At 43.8% G+C, this 17,658-nt stretch overlaps 1 protein-coding gene across 1 annotated transcript in view; it reads left to right on the top strand.

Annotated features, from left to right (window-relative positions):
• LOC109856755 (histone acetyltransferase KAT7) overlaps positions 1-12,529 on the top strand; it is a 44,472-nt gene extending 31,943 nt beyond the window's left edge. Inside the window, exons 10-13 of the mRNA XM_020432381.1 lie at positions 1,543-1,636; positions 8,301-8,447; positions 10,942-11,048; positions 11,786-12,529. Of these exons, the coding sequence (XP_020287970.1) occupies positions 1,543-1,636; positions 8,301-8,447; positions 10,942-11,048; positions 11,786-11,905 (468 nt within the window). The 3' untranslated portion in view covers positions 11,906-12,529. The remainder of the gene's footprint in view (positions 1-1,542; positions 1,637-8,300; positions 8,448-10,941; positions 11,049-11,785) is intronic.
• Positions 12,530-17,658: the final 5,129 nt, after the last annotated feature.

Raw genomic sequence — 17,658 nt, 5'->3', positions numbered from 1 at the left:
TGCGCAGTCTGATCTGAGAATTAAACCCTACTTTAAAACTTTAGCAAGAAAAAAGGAAATTTCGGAGGTATGGCAGCGTCAAAGTAGCATCTACTTTTTTTCTTACTCCTACTTTGAGCCTATCAGGACCTATTTTGAGCCTATCAGAACCTGCAATGCGCAGTCTGATCTGAGAATTAAACCCTACTTTAAAACTTTAGCAGGAAAAAAGGAAATTTCGGACGTATAGCAGCGTCAAAGTAGGATCTACTTTCTCTCTTACTCCTACATAAAAAAAGAAAAATTGAGGTTCAATGTAGACGCTAAATTTCGACTCGGGTGTACTCAAAAAAATTGAGACAAAGTCTCTCGATGGTCTGCTTCAAGAGCGGATCAACCTTCGAAAGAATCGGACACCCTGTATGCTCGCAACACTTTGCGGACGCGATAAGCGCTTGTTGTGCGCAAAGTTGGAAGTCGCGCTCGATTGCGTTCTAATCTATTTTCGCGGGGATTTCGAAAAAGTTCAGTTTTCTTACCACCGGAGCGTCGCTCTCTCGTAATAAACGACTCACTTAAAGGCTTAAGGCTCGATACGCGCGAGCGTAATCCCGGAAAAGGGATTTATATCTAATCTGCGAAGCGCCGCCGCGCGCGGAGAGGGACGCTCGCACACACTTGCGCGTGCGCTCGCGGTATCGCGCGCGCGCGAATATACGCGTTAAAAATACGAAAAGCTCGCACTTCTTATTTATACGCCCCGGTCGCTCTATTTTCGACTCTCGGAATCTGCGGTTGGCGGTCTCTTTCCGACTTTCGGTCGCGCATGACTTTTTCACGACTGGAGACTCCCCTCGGGCCCGAGTCTCTCTTTCCCCCCCTCCCTCCCATCTCCCGTTACAGGATAAAACGGTTGAAAAATTGATGCGGTCTTTTACGGAGAAACGTCCCGCGAGCTTCGCGATAATTCCCGATAAATTTTTCGCACTGTGCGGCGTCCGTGTGACGAATGGGAGGATTGCGCGCCGTTTCCGGGATATCATCAACGCGCGTCGCTGCGATATTGCATTAGTTTTTTTCACGTAAAGATTATATACATGTACATCGGATGTGTGTGTGTGTGTCTGTCTGTCTTATCTTCCCTCTCGCTGCGAGAAAGCGCGATGCATTTCCGTCGCATTAACGTCACACTTTCATTCACACACGCGCGGAATATAAACGTTTTCAAACCCGGAGCGACGAGCTCTCGTCGTGAATATTATCGATCGCATGATCTTGATACCGCGCGTAAAAGCGCACATTTATAGAGACCCCTTACCCTTTAAACCTGGAGGAGGAGAGAGACGTTGGAGATCGTATCGCGCCGATCGCAGGATTCAAATAAGTTTGTAATTACATCGGGAGAAACGCTAAATTACACATCTCCCTCGCAGGTGTACCAACTGCCGATGATTTACGGGAGGGAGAGACAAATTACAAACATCGCGCGTTGCGCAACCGGGCGCGCGCATCAACTATTAAGCAAAAATCTCTGATAAACGTGTCTCTATATATATGTTTCAGGAGAAGAACTCTTTTCTGAATTACAACGTGTCCTGCATCCTGACGCTGCCTCCTTACCAAAGAAAGGGTTACGGTCGGCTGCTCATTGATTTCAGTAAGTATATGTACGCGCGCGCGCACACATAAGTAAGAATTTCTGCTCTCGAAGTCTTCAGACCAAGGCGACACACAGAGATGACGACACTTTTACCGGCCGTCGAAATTGAAAGGATGTACAAAAACTTAAGTAGATAGAAGAGATAGCTCGTTTGGCCCCGCGGTTTCCTCATCGCCGCGGCGGCGCGATGCCGATGAGATGATGAAGGAAGGGCGGCGCGTGTTTGCGGTGAACCGCTGACGATCTATACGTGCTGCGCGAACGTATATATATATATTCGAAACGAACGGCCGCTCTCTCTCTCTCGACGTTCTTTGGTCGTTGAACCTCCGGAAGGCCGAATAAAAAGGCCTCGCGCGTCCTATTAGCGCTAATACGGCCTCGCGACGCGAAGCTACGCTCCGCGTGCCGCCGCTTCGTAAGCGCCGCGAGGCGTCTTCTTCCATAAATCATTTGAAACGGAAATTCTTTCCTGCGCTCGAAAAAAGCCTTATCCAGTTTTTTTTTTTTTTTTTTTTTTAATAAAGTAACATATGTTTTTTTTCTAACAAGTCATTTTTTTTATTTGCGTTCGAGATCTTGGGCGATTTTGCATTTTGCCAAATTATCGCGCAAGATGCAACATTCGCTCGTGTGTGTTTCTCTCTGATGTTTTTTTAATTTTTTTTTTTTTTTTTTTTTAATCTACAAGATCGCGATCGATCGATTTTATCGCGAATCCGTAGATCGATGCGCGTTACTCTCTTCTCCCCTTCTCCTCTCGTGCCAATTCCGCGAGCTCCAACACCACACGGCGATTCCTTCATCGACGTCGTAGCCGGCACGCACGCACGCACGCACGCACGCACACGCGTTTGTCTCTCGGCGCAAAGCGTGGCGCGTTGATAATTAAACGCGGAGGGCTTTTTGCCGTGACGTCATTTTCATTGATGCCGAGCGGGCGTCGGCGTCGTCGTCGGCGGCGGGCATCGCGGCGCTGCTACTACACCGCTAGAGTAGTAGGGGAGGAGGTGAGGCTTGCGTCGGGAGTTGGCTGGCTGGCTGGCTAGCCTGGTTGGTTACTCGAGGGTCGACGTACTGTGTGCCGCTCGGTGGTGTGTCGCTCGGTGTGTCGGACGGGGGGTGATTTCACGCACACACACACACACAGCCCCCGCCGGCTTTTCCGCGCACGAGCTAGACGGCCGCCCTCCCGCATCCCCTTTCGCCACCCCCGGATGCCGGTGCCATCGACTCCGCCGTCGCCGGCTGTATTTCGACTGTGCGCGCAAGGCCGACGTTACGCGCCCGCGCACCCCGCGCGCGAAGTCGCACTTGGAATCATCATGAATCTCTTTTGCGGGAATGAATTGGAAAAAATGTTTAAAATGTTTTATATTATATTCCGCCGTGTGTATTATTCGCAAAAATTATTATCAAAATTATCTCGCGAATTACGATTAAATATCGATTCGACAAAGTGAGAGAGAATTAAGGTTGTTAAGAACAAGTTTGATGTAAAATAATTTTTACAAAAGAAAGTGTGTGATTTCAAGATAATTTTTTTGTTCTTTTCTTGCCACTTACTTATCCTTTTATTTTTTAATTATCATCCGATTTGACTTGTTTCTCAATATTTATTATGATTGACCAGCAAGCAAGACTTCGGCGTGTCACACGTGTAACGTTAAAAAACCACATTTCCGCTATTCGGAATCTCATTTCGTCCGTTTTAAAAAATCTCAGAACTCTCTGCTCTTCAAGAATGTATCGATACTTCCCGGCGTAGAGTAGTATCGCGGTATTGTCTCCGACGACGGGGGGGCGGAGAGGGGGGGGAAGGGATGATAGGGGTGACGCGGCGTAGGTTGGAGAGCGAAGTGGTCTGCGGAAAGTGCGACGCCCGACGTCTCGCCGCATCGATCGACCCCCGCGGCCGCTCCGCGTCCCCCGCCGCACCGCGCCGACGTCGCGCACACGCGTGCAGACACGCGTGCGGATTATACGCGTACACCCGCGCTTCCTGTCTCACGCACGCGGCGCGCGTTCTCTCCTCTCCTAGGCAACCGCCCCCCCCCCTCCCCGTACACCTTGATCCCTACGGCAGGGATCTCTCTCCCGTACCTGCCCGCCGTTCCTCCCACTTCTGTTCCGTCGACTTCTCTGCCATCCCTCTCTCTCTCCGGCCTCCCCGCGGGCCCCCCTCCCCCCCGAAGGGCTCGGGAATTGTATGACCTCTCGTGACCTCGCTCTACTACCCCCCACATAGGATTGGCAGGGTCACCGACGCCCTTTCCCTACACCTAGGGAACGAGAAGTGCACGACATTGAGGCGGGGGAGAGAGGAGAAGCAGTGTTGGGCGAGGGGGGTCGAAGGGGGGGCGAGGGGTACCGCAACGTTGCTGCGACTGGGCACGGTCGGTCGGTCGGCGTGCAGCATCTCCGACGCAGCGCGCGCGCCTTCGTCAGACCGAAGGGCGGATACACATCGCCGCGGCATCCCGGCCAGACGGGACCCCCAAACTTGGTGTGTGTTCCTTCCTACTTCATCCTCCCTCTCCTCGACGTGCAAATTTTTTTTTTCCCCGAGATCGCCCCCGTGATATCTCGAAGATGAATCGTCCTTGTCCGCGAAAAATCGCAATTGAGCGCGCGGAGTTTCGCTGAATTCGCAAACCCCCACAACCTGTCTGGCGAAAACGCGCGTTCTGGAGCGTAATTGGAGCGCACATGTTTTCTCACCCTCTCTCTCTCTCTCTCTGTGTGTTCGTGTTAAAAAATTTACAAGTCAGTTGCGAGCGTAAATTTAATAATACGAAAGCGATGCTCAAGAGGAAAGAAAATAAAGTTTTACAGACGGAAGAGTTTTTGTTTTGATTTTGCAACTCGACGTTGCCGAGCGCAAAAATTATTTTACAAAAATCCTTTTCAAAAGAGAGAGAGTCGTGGTTCAAAGATTGAATTATCGCGAGAGAGTTTAAGTTGTCGAGAGATACTTAATTCCGTTACGGCGTGTTGAAAAACGCGCTCTCTCGCATGGAAATAACCCTCGAGGAGTAATCGTCCTTGCAAGCGCTCTGTGATCTTTTTTTTTTTTTTTTTTTTTTTTTTTTTGTTTCCTCGCGCCGATACTCGACGAAACAGTGCGGAAGACGAATATTCCAGACGAGTCGTAAATCCTCGTCAGCGATTCCGACAGCGCAACGAACTACTCTCTCAACACACAGTACCCAATTTTGCCATTCGCACTCTTTCGCGAATCGCACCCTCGGCTCGTCCCCCTCCCCCCTCATCGAGCCGACCCTGCTCAGAAGAGAGACCGGGACGTTTTCTCCCTCTTCCTTTCTCTCTCTTCCTCTCCTTTTCTCCCTGTCCCACGCCGCGATCCGTCTTCCTTTCTCTCCCACCTTCGCTCGGCGGTCACCGTTTTCCTCTTTCTCGAATTTCCACCCTCGAATTTCCTCCCCTCCATTCTCTTCCCTACCCTCTCCTTTCTCTCTCTCCCCCTACCCTCGTTCTCTTCGCCGACACACCGATCCCGAAAGTCTGCAAACTGAACGGACGCGTAATGAATGCGTTCAACCCTCCCAAAGTAATCAGCGGCGGGAAGATGAGGGGGTGGTTGGGCACCGTGGAGCATCGAGAGAGGCGGGAGGGTTAGACAGTGTCTGTCGAGAAAGAGAGAGAGAGAGAGAGAGAGAGAGATAAAGAGGACGGAAGAGGGATAGAAGTGTCCTCTCTACCCGACGGGAGATACACAGTCCGCGAAGGACTGGAGGAGCGGCGTGGAACAGGAGAGAGACACGGCGGTGGTCGTTGAACCCTTTGCCGGCCGGGGAACACCCCGGACACCGGGAACGGAGGGAGATCGCAGGATCGGGGTGTCCTCAGGTCCGGGGGGTCTATGTGTTTCGCGCTACATTTCTTTCTCCTTTTCTCACTCGCCGTCTTCTCGCCCCTGAAACAAAAAAAAAAAACTGTTTTTTTTTTTCCACAAGCGCGAGAAATCGATCGATCCGCTCGCGTTGATTTTGCGGCGAGATAACGCGGAGATACAAGCGCGCGAAAACAAACCAACAGCTGCGATCAAATTAGAAACGTTTGAAAATCCACCTCTCCGAAAAGAGATGTATTTTTTTTTCTCGCGAGCGGAATTTCGCTCACGGAATTTTTCTCACGGGGGTGGACGACGCTAGCCGCAAAGGTGCGCGGAGCACAAATATTTTTCTAAACTTCACACCCCGGGCGACTCGAGAGTATCTCGAAATTTGAATTAATACGACGACTCTTAAGAGTCGCGCGGCGAATCAGAGCTCTCTCTCTCTCTCTCTCTCTCTCTCTTGGAATCCCATTCGGCGGGGGCGTTGCAAGGTAATCTCTTAACACTTAATTAGCTCTCGTACTCTTTGATCCATTAGCCGCGCGAAAACGGCATTCAGAACTTGAGAAACAAGCGAGCTTCTTAGGCGAGAGCGAGATTTATTCGGCGGAAGACGGTCAGAGATCCGAGAGAGAGAAGATCACTTTGCTAATGAAGAAGCTTTTGAACTTGCGGAGGGTAAGAGAGAGAGAGAGAAAGTTCTCTCTCTCTCTCTCTCTCCTCTCGAGGTAATAATTTCAGGAATGCGACGCTAACGAAGATACTAATCGCGAGCGACACGCTGACACATCCGCGAGAATCCGTCGATCGTGTGTCCACGTGTGTACGCGCTTATACATAAGCGCGTACCCTCGTGCGCACGGCGGCGGGTTTATACATAATGCAAGCTGCAGTTACTCCCGGTGCTCTCTCTCTCTCTCTCTCTTTCTCTCTCTTGCGGTGCTGTCCCGCAAAATCCATGCAAACTCGAACGAACGAGCTACGCGCGAGCCATTAAATCCCCGTCTCCTCGGCGCGCGCGTCGTCCCCTCTCGAGATTGACTTTTACATATTCCAGCCTTGAATCCCGCGGATTAATCTTGTCTCTCTCTTCTCCCGCTCTGTGTAACTCGCGCGCGCTTTCCGACTTGCGACTTCGTCCGAGAATTTTCATCGCGCGCGCGCGCGCGTCGCGTGTGTTTACATTTTACGTTATCGAGCGAGAGATAGGAAAACGTCACGCAACGCGCATTCCCGTTTCTTGGTTTATCACACAAATTCTATTTGTAATTCCAAATAATTCCAAATAATTCTAGATATAATATTTTTAATAATCTCTAGAGAAATAGTAATTCCAGATAAGTTTTTTCCACAATTTTCTCTCTCTCTCTCTCTCTCTCTCTCTCTCTCTAGACGCTCTTTTAGATGTACATGCGCTGATGTCTGGAACTCTATACCGGCAGATATCCGCAAGGAACCTTACTGTACTTTCAAGAGTAGTTTGTACACATTTCTAATGTTAAATAATTCCTAATTATCACTGCATAGTTTTTGTTTTCTGTTTTGTTAAATTTTACTCTAATGTTTGTTGTCTATATTTTTTCGCCGTTTTATTTTAAATTGTCTAATTTTTACATATTGTCTCTTTTTTTTCTTATATTTTTTTTTATTTGTATATATTTTTTATTTTTTATATTTTTTTATATTTTTTATATCTTTCTTACTTTGTAGCTTACTTATATTTGTATTATCACTTACTCTATTTGTTCATTTGTGCGCTTGAGGGGTCTGTCCCAGAGCGCCTTTATAAATAAAGCACATATCTATCTATCTATCTATCTCTAGAATTTCGGAGGAAATTACATTTCAATTAGCTTCGGCCGCTGATACAAAGCAACACACATTCCAACGTGGTGTTCCTTTGTTTCCGCGCTATCTCGAGATTCCGCTTGCGTTACACGCCGGTGATAAAAGCGTGCGCGCGCGCGCGCGAGCAACGAGCGTCGACGTTCGAATACTCGCGTTATCGATCCCTCGCGTTATCACTCCCCGTGGTCTCTCGTCGGATAGATCTGGATTTGGCATTTAAGTTCCTCCCTCTCCCCCCCCCTCCCCCTCTTTCACCGAAAACGGGTTTTTAACCGGTTCGCCGGATAATTTGTATTGACGTTGAACGGATGCGCGGCCACGGACGATTTCGCCGATTCATCGGCGTATCGCGACACGAAGCGCCTCGGGGTGCCCGCCGCGCTCTTCCCTTTTCTACCTCCCCCCCCTCCCCCCCGTCTGTCTGTGCATTTTTCTTTGATGCCTCTCGTCGCAGAATACTTGGTACAAACGAGGCGGAACGGACGTTCAACCGGGAGCAGACAAGCGGGAGCCCCCCCCGCGTCCCGTTCGCGCAGGTCCCCCTCCGCCCCCCTCGCGCTTGTCCGATCGAATCTAAATGCTTATAATAGGATTTCGTTATCTAATTATACGACGTAGAAACTCTCGTTCGCCGGAGAAGTCGTCGATCGCGCAGCTGTCGCTTGTTCGAAATATATTGTTTCACACACTGCACCGCGAATCATGAATAAAAATTTATAAATTTAACCCAAAAACAAGCAGATCTCTTATTTGCTCTGTTAATTTTGTTTGTTTTTATTTATTTTTTTTTTTTCTTCCTCAGAAATCACCGCAACTCGCGCGCCGCGATTTCTGTCGTCATTTATATTTTCACGTTCGTCGAAATATCGCGCTTAGAATTAGAATATGCGCGTACGCGTTCCCCGAAAACACACCACAGCTAATGAATCAAAACCCGGTTACATCAATTTTTAGGTTACTTATTGACGAGGGTCGAGAAGAAGATCGGCTCGCCGGAGAAACCGCTCTCGGATCTGGGTCTGATCTCGTACCGCAGCTACTGGAAGGACGTTCTGCTGCAGTACCTCTGCAATTTCGGCGGCAAGGAGATCTCCGTGAAAGGTAGGTCACGCGAGCTTCTCTCTTCTACGCCCGACAAAACCGCGTTTTGTGTCAGTTCTTTCCTCCTGGACATTCCTTTTGACATTTTCCGGGAAACGGAAGAGACGATTTAAATATTCATCGGCGCGCCGAGACGCCGAAAGTGCGCTAATGCGACTCCGCGGATTTTCTCTTTTTCCTCCGATCGATTCTCGACGCGTACGTTTGAAAAACTCTCTCTCGCGACGAACAAAATTTACATATCGTTGCATTATTCGCGGAAAAAAATCTCTCAAATGTCATCAAAAAAATGATTTGAAATCGACGAGAAAGAAAAGAGATAAAAAAATAGAGAGAGAGAGAGAAACTTTTTCCCGAGATATATATATTTTTTTTTTTTTCAAGTTATTATCGCGTCGAAAAATTTAACGATAATCCACGCGTTGACGGATATATATATATATANTGATTTGAAATCGACGAGAAAGAAAAGAGATAAAAAAATAGAGAGAGAGAGAGAAACTTTTTCCCGAGATATATATATTTTTTTTTTTTTCAAGTCATTATCACATAACTTTACTCCAAGATGTTTGATACTTACTTATATATATATATATATATATATATATATATATAATATATGGATTTTGGCGTTTGCGCCTCGCGAGACGGGAGTATAATCGTCGGGCAAAGCGAATTTACACTGCATTGTTATTGATCCGATGGTCAAGTTTTCCCCGAACGTAACTGGTTTTAGCGGTTGAATAATTGTATCCGCGAAGCACGCGGGATAAACCCGCGTACCCCTCCCCCCTCCTCCCTCGGCCGCCGCTTAAAACCGCAGCAGATTATATATGATTCATCATTTCCGCGTTTTCGCGACTGAAACCGCTCCCGAAACCTTCTCTCGTTAAGTTTATTATCATTTATATATCAGAATCCCCGCGCGTTAAACGGGGGGGGGGCGGGGGGAGAACTCGCTATTACAAACGAATCAACGTGAAACAATCGTCTCTAATTTTTGGAATTTTCGCAGCCGCGCTTCTCCCGAAGAGAGTTACGCGCCGAGAAAAATTTCAAAATTGAAACAAAGAAATGCACATAAATTTCATCGACATTTTCAAGATCGAATACACTGAGAAAAAAAAAATACTATTAAATTCAACTAAATGCGTTTAGTTGAGTTTCAGTTTGTTATCTGAAATATCTATGTTTTTTTTAATTCAAGCATATGGTAATATTTATTTATTTAGACACTTCAGGCCTATATGGCCACAAGAAGGGGACTTGGTTACAATAAGTCTAATCTCACACATCCTTCCATGCCTTCCATACCACTTACTTCTCGCTTATTTACACTTACCTTTACAATTCCCTTAAATCAACTCAACTCACATATTTATCCTCTTTTTTCTTTTTCTCTTTTTTCTTTCTTTTCTCTATTTTCTATTTTATCTTTATCCTATTTTTTCATCTTTTTATCCTTATCCTAAGCTAATCTGGGTATATATACACCTACACCTAAATCACAGAATATTTATTAATCATTGTATTATATCAAGCATATGGTAATAAAAGATAACAAATTCGTACAAGTTGAATTAACAATAGTGGTAACGAACATATATTTAATTCACCAAATCATGAATTTTGTTTTGTCGAACATAAGTTGTGATAATTTCAAATAAACGATACTGTTAAAAAAAGATGAAATAAGGCAATTCTAATTTACTTTAATTGAATATAATCTGAATTTTTTTCTTTCTTTTTTCTATTTTCTATTTTATCTTTATCCTATTTTTTAATTTTTTTATCCTAAGCTAATCTGGGTATATATACACCTGCACCTAAATCACAGAATATTTATTAATCATTGTATTATATCAAGCATGTGGTAATAAAAGATAACAAATTCGTACAAGTTGAATTAACAATAGTGGTAACGAACATATTTAATTCAACCAAACCATGAATTTTGTTTTGTCGAACATAAGTTGTGATAATTTCAAATAAAAGATACTGTTAAAAAAAGATGAAATTAGGCAATTCTAATTTACTTTAATTGAATATAAATCTGAATTTCTTTGTACCAAGTATTTCATCCAATCAAACTGCTTGTTTTTATAAGCGGACAAAATATTGCGTTGTCCTATTGTGTTGTACATTCAAAGTTACCTGTATTTAAGCAAATTATATAATTTTGTTAAAACAACTAAATTGTCTTTCGGTATAACCCTAATTATTATATCCATCAATCAATATTTCATCGACAGCCCGTGACCGCTGCGTGTCAGTTGAATCAAATACTATTTTGTTGCTTCAACAACTTTTTTTTCTCAGTGTACAAGCGCCACGTCGTCGTTCGATTTCGTTACTTTCCGACGTTTGATAACGACAAATACGAAGTTTCCTCGTTTTCGAGATTTTTTCTCGTCGACGACACGCTTCTCAAATATTCGAGCGTGGTAGGATAAAACCCTCATCAAGATAAAGCTTCGGTAATTCCTCTTTCCAGATATCAGCAAGGAAATGGCCATCGACTCGTACGATATTGTTAGCACTTTACAGGCGCTGGGTATGATGAAGTACTGGAAGGGCAAGCATATCATCCTGAAGAAACAGGTAGGGGCGCCTCTTTTGTTATTCTAATCTGCCACGCATACGTGCGCACGAGAGAAGAGAGTAAGGGGGATTTCCTTTTCCCTTAACGCGTTTCTTTTTCCCTCTTTCCGCGAGAGATAGCGTCGTGTTGTTCAGTCTTCCGTTCGCGCGTTGGTTGTGTCGTCGTTGCTTGTCAGATTTATCGCGACCGGTTTTTGAAAAAAAAAAAAAATTCATAGAACTCACCGATCGCCGGTGAGCAATACAAAAAAAAACGAGCGCGTTGTGAAGATAGAACGAAAAAAAAAAAAAACCAGAGATACAGATATCGAAAAAGCGATAATGAGTCGGATAAAAACACACAATGGAAACTCGACGATTTGATAAATATTTATCGTTCCGCAAGGGGAGTTTTCTCTCTCCCGTTCGGTTCAACGCAGGAAATATTAGACGTATCTCATTAACGCGATTATGACGCGCCAGAGCGATTCAATTTCGCGGTCGTTCGTCACTCGACGACGAAACCGACGCTCTAAAACCGAACGCGCCAACGGCTACACAACGAAGCGCGTAAGGGAGGGTGGGGAGAAGGGGCTAATTATCGTTTTGATTAATTCGACCGTTCCCCTCGATTATACTCACATTTCTCGTCATTGTACGCATCCCTTGTCTCGGGGGGCGGGGGGGGGGGCGAGAGGGGGGCGCGCCGCCGTCGTCGCCCGGGGCCGTGTAAAAGAGGACCGTTGAAATAATTTCAGGACGTGATCGACGACTACAAGGAGAGGGTGAAGAGACGGGGTCCTGTCAAAGAGATCGATCCGGAGTGTCTGAAATGGAACCCCTTCCAGCCGCCCAAGACGCCCTCCGCCTCGAACTAAGGCCTGTTGGAGCCAGGAGAAGAGCCTTTGGAACTACGCCACCTTCTCTCTCGCCCGATCTCTCCTCTTCCTCCTAAAACCCACCCTCTTCGCGACGCGACTCGACGAGACGACGGTCGATCCTCGCGTTCTTCGTCGTCGTCTTCGTCGTCTTCGTCGTCGTTGTCTCCGTCTTCATCTTGTCGTCATCGCATTCATCCATGTCCCACGATCTTTCCGCAGAGGGAAGCCATAAGCTCTCAGCGCCACACCGACGAGATTTCACGCCCGTAACGTTTCAAGGCAAGAGCCGTGAAAATCTTTCCAGGAACTCCCTCGTTTATGCGGTATGCGAGAAAGAGAGAGAGAGAGAGAGACGGGGTGAGTATCACGGCACTTCTATTGGCGATATCGTTAAGGCTCGCCGCCGCCGCAGGGAGGAGAGGACTTGTCTCCGAAGAGGTCGGTTGTCGCGACACGAGGCGCTCAGTTTCGAAGCTCAGAGACCCTGGAAGGCTCGTTCACACTCGTACAAAAGGAAGCAAGAGGTCGACCGGGTCCGATAATTCCGACGACGCGTCCTGAAACGCGCGGAGTGAGACTTTAGAAAAAAAATAAAAAAAAAAAAACACTCGTTGACGAAGGTAGACAAACGCGGGGGGGAATGAGCGACGAAAATGCGTCGCTATCGTATCTTAGTCGACACATTTATTTTTTGACGTTTCTCTTCCATCTCCGGACAAATTAACGTTTGTGTTGTACAGCACAGTTTTTAGATTTTAGTATAATTTTTTTTTTTTTTTTTTTTTTGCGCGCGTAGTAATTCGATGTAAATTACTTTTTTTATTATACATAAAAAAGATCATGCGATTTGCCGTCGATGTATGTAAATGTAACGAATGCTTTTATGTGAATTATGTAAATATATATATATATATATATATAATCTCGATTTTTGAATTTTCGTAAGTAAAAGTTTCAAAAACTTCATGTGAAATCGTCCGTCTGTAATCCAAATGCCAAACAAGCAGCTTTTTAAGAGCTGTTAATAAATTATTTGTATAATATTTGTTTATTATTATTAGGTTTTTTACAACTAACTTTTTTATTTCTCTCTCTGTGTATCTCCTTGTGTACAAAGAAATTATGGCGTGTTTTTTGTACATTTTTGTAATTCAGAGTTTATCTCGCGTATTTTTATTTATACGAATCGTTAAAATATAAATAAGAACGCGGTAACAAATATCAAAAAAAAATGTTGACGTTTTGTTTTTCTTCTATGTTTTAAATTATTAAGTGTGCGTAAAACTGAAAAGAAAAAAAACAAATTTCGACGATTATGTTCGTTTATTGTTTCTCGCACATTCCTCGCTCTTCGTTTCACAAGAAAGAAACGAAGTTGCGGGGAATTCTTGTTAATCGATGAGAGATCAAAATTTATATCATTAAGTGCGGGTTAAAACAATTTTTCTCGATCAACACACACCGTTACTTTGCGCAATCTTGTAACAAGGGCTGTTCCATGTGATAAGAGACAGTTGAATAAAAATGTGAAAAAAAAAAAAAACTAAGTCAAAACTTGTCTGTGATGCGAAAGCGAATTTTTTTCTCATGGAACGGCCTGGAACAATCCTCGCAAGAACTTGGGATCTGTTAGAATTTAGTATTTTAGACTGTTTATGTACAAAACTTACGAAATATATTATTTACGAATTTGTCTCTCTTGCGTGTCACACTCTCCTGAATAATATCGCGTAGCGCGCACGCGCGCGCGCGCGCCCGCATTCCCGAGGGATTTTTACATGTAAGAGATTACGATCGAGCCGATATCTCCTGCGATAAGTGGGCTCTCTTCCTCTACACGCTGCGTCGATGCTGCGCCGTGGTTCGTCGGTGCATCGACCTTGGATATGCCTCTCTCGTTGGTGCAACCTCGTTGGTGCAGTAAGTTGCATAACAGCAACCGGGGCCGCGCGGTTAACACGCCGCTGGTGCATCGATCAGATTGCGTCGAATGCGCTTACGGCACGAGGCCGGGTGCACCACACGTTGGACCGCGCGCTTAAAATTCCCTCCTTCTCCTCCTCCTCCTCCTCCCTTCTTTCCCGCTCGTGTTTTCTTGAATTTTGCAACAACGCGGATAAAAAAAAAAAGAGGACACAGTCGACAGAAATGTTCGGTCTCGTTCGGTTTCAAAAACAAAAACAAAAAAAACACTTACGCGCGCCGGTGTACGTAATTTCATACAGGGTAAAAGACCCAATTACCGTCACCTGAATAATAAACTCTGGCGTTAGCGAATTGTTTTTACTACTTATTTATCAAAAACATGTGTTTTTCTTCTTATCTGGTATTATTCGATGTCTCTGATATATTAGGTCTACCGGAAAGTTCTGTCCGTTTTTTGGAATAAAACAAAATACAAATTTTTCCAAATTTTTCAAAAATGGGATAATATACAAATTGCCCTCACGCTGGCAAGAAATCATTAATAATAATGGCAATTATATTGTTTAATAAAGTTTATTGACGGTAAAAAAAAATTTGTATTTTGTTTTATTCCAAAAACGGACAGAACTTTCTGGTAGACCTAATATATTTGTCGGAAATGAGAAATCACTTTTCATTTTCTCGTCTCTGACGTTGCAATGACGAACAGCCAACAAGAACTGTTTTTTGCCTAATATATTAGGTCTATCGGAAAGTTCTGTCCGTTTTTGGAATAAAACAAAATACAAATTTTTCTGAATTTTTCAAAAATGGGATATTCAAATTGCCCTCACGCTGGCAAGAAATCATTAATAATAATGGCAATTATATTGTTTAATAAAGTTTATTGACGGTAAAAAAAAATTTGTATTTTGTTTTATTCCAAAAACGGACAGAACTTTCCGGTAGACCTAATATATATATGAATGCATACATATATATATGTATTCACGTGCAATATTTTCCACGTGAGTTTTTTGGAATTGAAATAACAATTTTTTTAATTATATATGATGCTAATTTTGCATTTTGTATATGCAGGGTCCCCATCAAAAAATTAGTATCATATATGATTTAAAGAATTGTTATTTCAATTTCAAAAAACTCACGTGGAAAATATTACACGTGAATACATATATATATTAGGTCTACCGGAAAGTTCTGTCCGTTTTTGGAATAAAACAAAATACAAATTTTTCTGAATTTTTCAAAAATGGGATATTCAAATTGCCCTCACGCTGGCAAGAAATCATTAATAATAATGGCAATTATATTATTAATTAATAATAATGGCAATTACATTATTTAATAAAGTTTATTGACGGTAAGAAAAATTTGTATTTTGTTTTATTCCAAAAAACGGGCAGAACTTTCCGGTAGACCTAATAAGAAACAAAATAATATCGCCTCTCAAAATCTCTATTTTTATTTATAAATTTAATAATTAAAAAAGAACGACGCGAGAGACTATTACCGTCACTCCCTAAAAAATGAAAGAAATGAGACAAGAATGTTGAGTGGTGAATTTTTTGTTATATTAATTGCACTTAAAATTCTATGTTAGATTGTTTTTATGCTTAACTTTTTTTAGGATTTATTTAATATAATTAAATAAAATAGCTTAAGGTGACAGTAATTGGACGGGTGACGGTAATTGGGTCTTTTACCCTATTCCCCTATTCTCTGAAGTTTTGCGAAATTGCGATCTCAACTTGTAAGTTGCGTATATGAATTTTTTCTTAAGCGAACAATCTTCGTGTACTCGAGAATGACTTATCTCGCGAGTCGTGTAATGTCAAAATTGTATCCAGTTCGAGGCAGCTCGCTCGGTGAGTCACTCCGCCGTTAAATCGTTTTTTTTTTTTCTCATAATTGGCTTGGAAAGAAGAGAGAGAGAGAACGGACGGAGATCTTTACCGTTTAATATCGGTAATAAAATACCAGCGATACACAGGATAATTTCGCCGTTAAAATGCGCCCGATACTGCACCGCGGCCGCAAGACATAGGCACGAGAGATACGTTATTGATCGGTCTACCAAGGTGCATGCTTGGCTGCAGAATAGAGAGAGAGAGAGAGAGAGAGAGAGAAAGAAAAAAGGGAGAGAGAGAGAGAGAGATTTGCCAACGATGCAGAAGCCGACCGGCCTCGATCGCGCCGTCGAAGCAATGTGAAAATAACTCGAAACAGCTATCGAGTCAAGGTTATTGCGCGAGGTTCAATTTAAATAAGTGTATTCTTTGCCCTCCGGGGACACACATCGCGATTTCCAGCTGCTCACGGCGGCTGAGAAATATCCGAACGGTCGGTGCGCGCGGCAGCAGTTGGAAACCAAAAAAAAAAAATTTCTACAACACATGTGATTATTTGCAATTGTTTAAAAATCCACTATCTCTCTAATTTATTGTTTTAATTAGTAGTGTATATTATTTTTAAAGCGATTGCGAATGTGTAGTCGCGGCAATATTTTCTTCGAGTACGGAACGATATTAAAAACCAAAAAAAAAAAAAAAAATGAATTTCGTTCTCAAAATGTTATTTTTTTGGAAATATTCGATTTCGAGTGGTCGCTCTTCGGAGAATTCGATGACGAACGAAAATCTCTCGTTCGAGTCCCGAGTCGTATCGCGAGTGTCCGATAAAAAAAAAAATCCGCGTTTGTCCGCGGACTCCGCGAGCGTACAAACAAGGCGCGTGTGTGTTTTGAGCGTTGAATTTTAATTAATTTATAGATCGTCGCGACTTGCCGCTGGTGTTTCGCGCGCATAACCGATGCACTTTAACAACCAAACCACGTTCCCAGAGAACTTTCCCAGTTCGCGTGTACTGATGATTTCGAGCTTTGTCGCCGTGAGCGATGTCGAGAGAGAGAGGCTCGACTTCGCGAACTTGCTCAACTTATGCGCGCGCGCGCGCGCTGTGTGTCAAACTATCGAGAGAGCGCTTTCATATCTCTGAAACTCCCGCGAGAGTGTATTCTCTCCTCGTGCAAATGTATCGCGCCGGACACGGAGCGTCGCTTTACGGGAATTGAAACCTGCGCGACGTTCAAACAGCGACCAATTGTGTGTCGTCGTTTCCATTACGGTTAATTATTTGAGAGATCGCGCGTCTCTCTCTCTCTCTCTGTCTGTCTGTCTGTGCCATTCTTATAAATTTTAATTAAAACCACTTCATTTGAACGAAGAATCACCGACGTATCGTGTCATATTTATGAGAGAGAGAGAGAGAGAGAAAAAAAAAACAACGAGATTTTCTTCACCCCATCCGCGCGCCGTCCGTCGTTGAAAAAGTCGCCGAAAAAAAAGCTGGGGTTTCAACCTGTATCTGTTTACTCTCGTGTTTCTCTCAATTTCCTCGACCCCTTGACCCCGTCGCAATCCCGTTGTCGCACTCGATATATTTTTTTACTCAACGGTTACGCGCGATATTATTTATCTCACGCGGCGAGAATATTGTGCGACAGATAGAATCGGGGGGTCGGGGGGGGTTGAAACCAGGGACTTATTACCGGTGTGATTTTCAATACCGGTGTTATACTAGAGATTGTAATACCGTTACCGTTATAGTACCGAAAACCGATATGTACCGAAAACCGTAATAAAATACCGGTATTATTTCGGTATTCCTACACCGAAAAAATTATATTCTTGTAAGTAGAAGATTTTATACTTAAAAAATCTTCTTAAAGATTTTAGATGATATTCTTCTGAAATTAAGAATATATTCTTTATTTAAGAATATAGTCTTTATTTAAGAATATAGTCTTTTTTCGATAGTGAGAT

Source organism: Pseudomyrmex gracilis, unplaced genomic scaffold (assembly GCF_002006095.1).
Source record: "Pseudomyrmex gracilis isolate BER0280 unplaced genomic scaffold, ASM200609v1 scaffold_133, whole genome shotgun sequence".
In the NCBI taxonomy this organism is placed as follows: domain Eukaryota; kingdom Metazoa; phylum Arthropoda; class Insecta; order Hymenoptera; family Formicidae; genus Pseudomyrmex; species Pseudomyrmex gracilis.
This window is presented reverse-complemented; position numbering and strand designations above follow the sequence as displayed.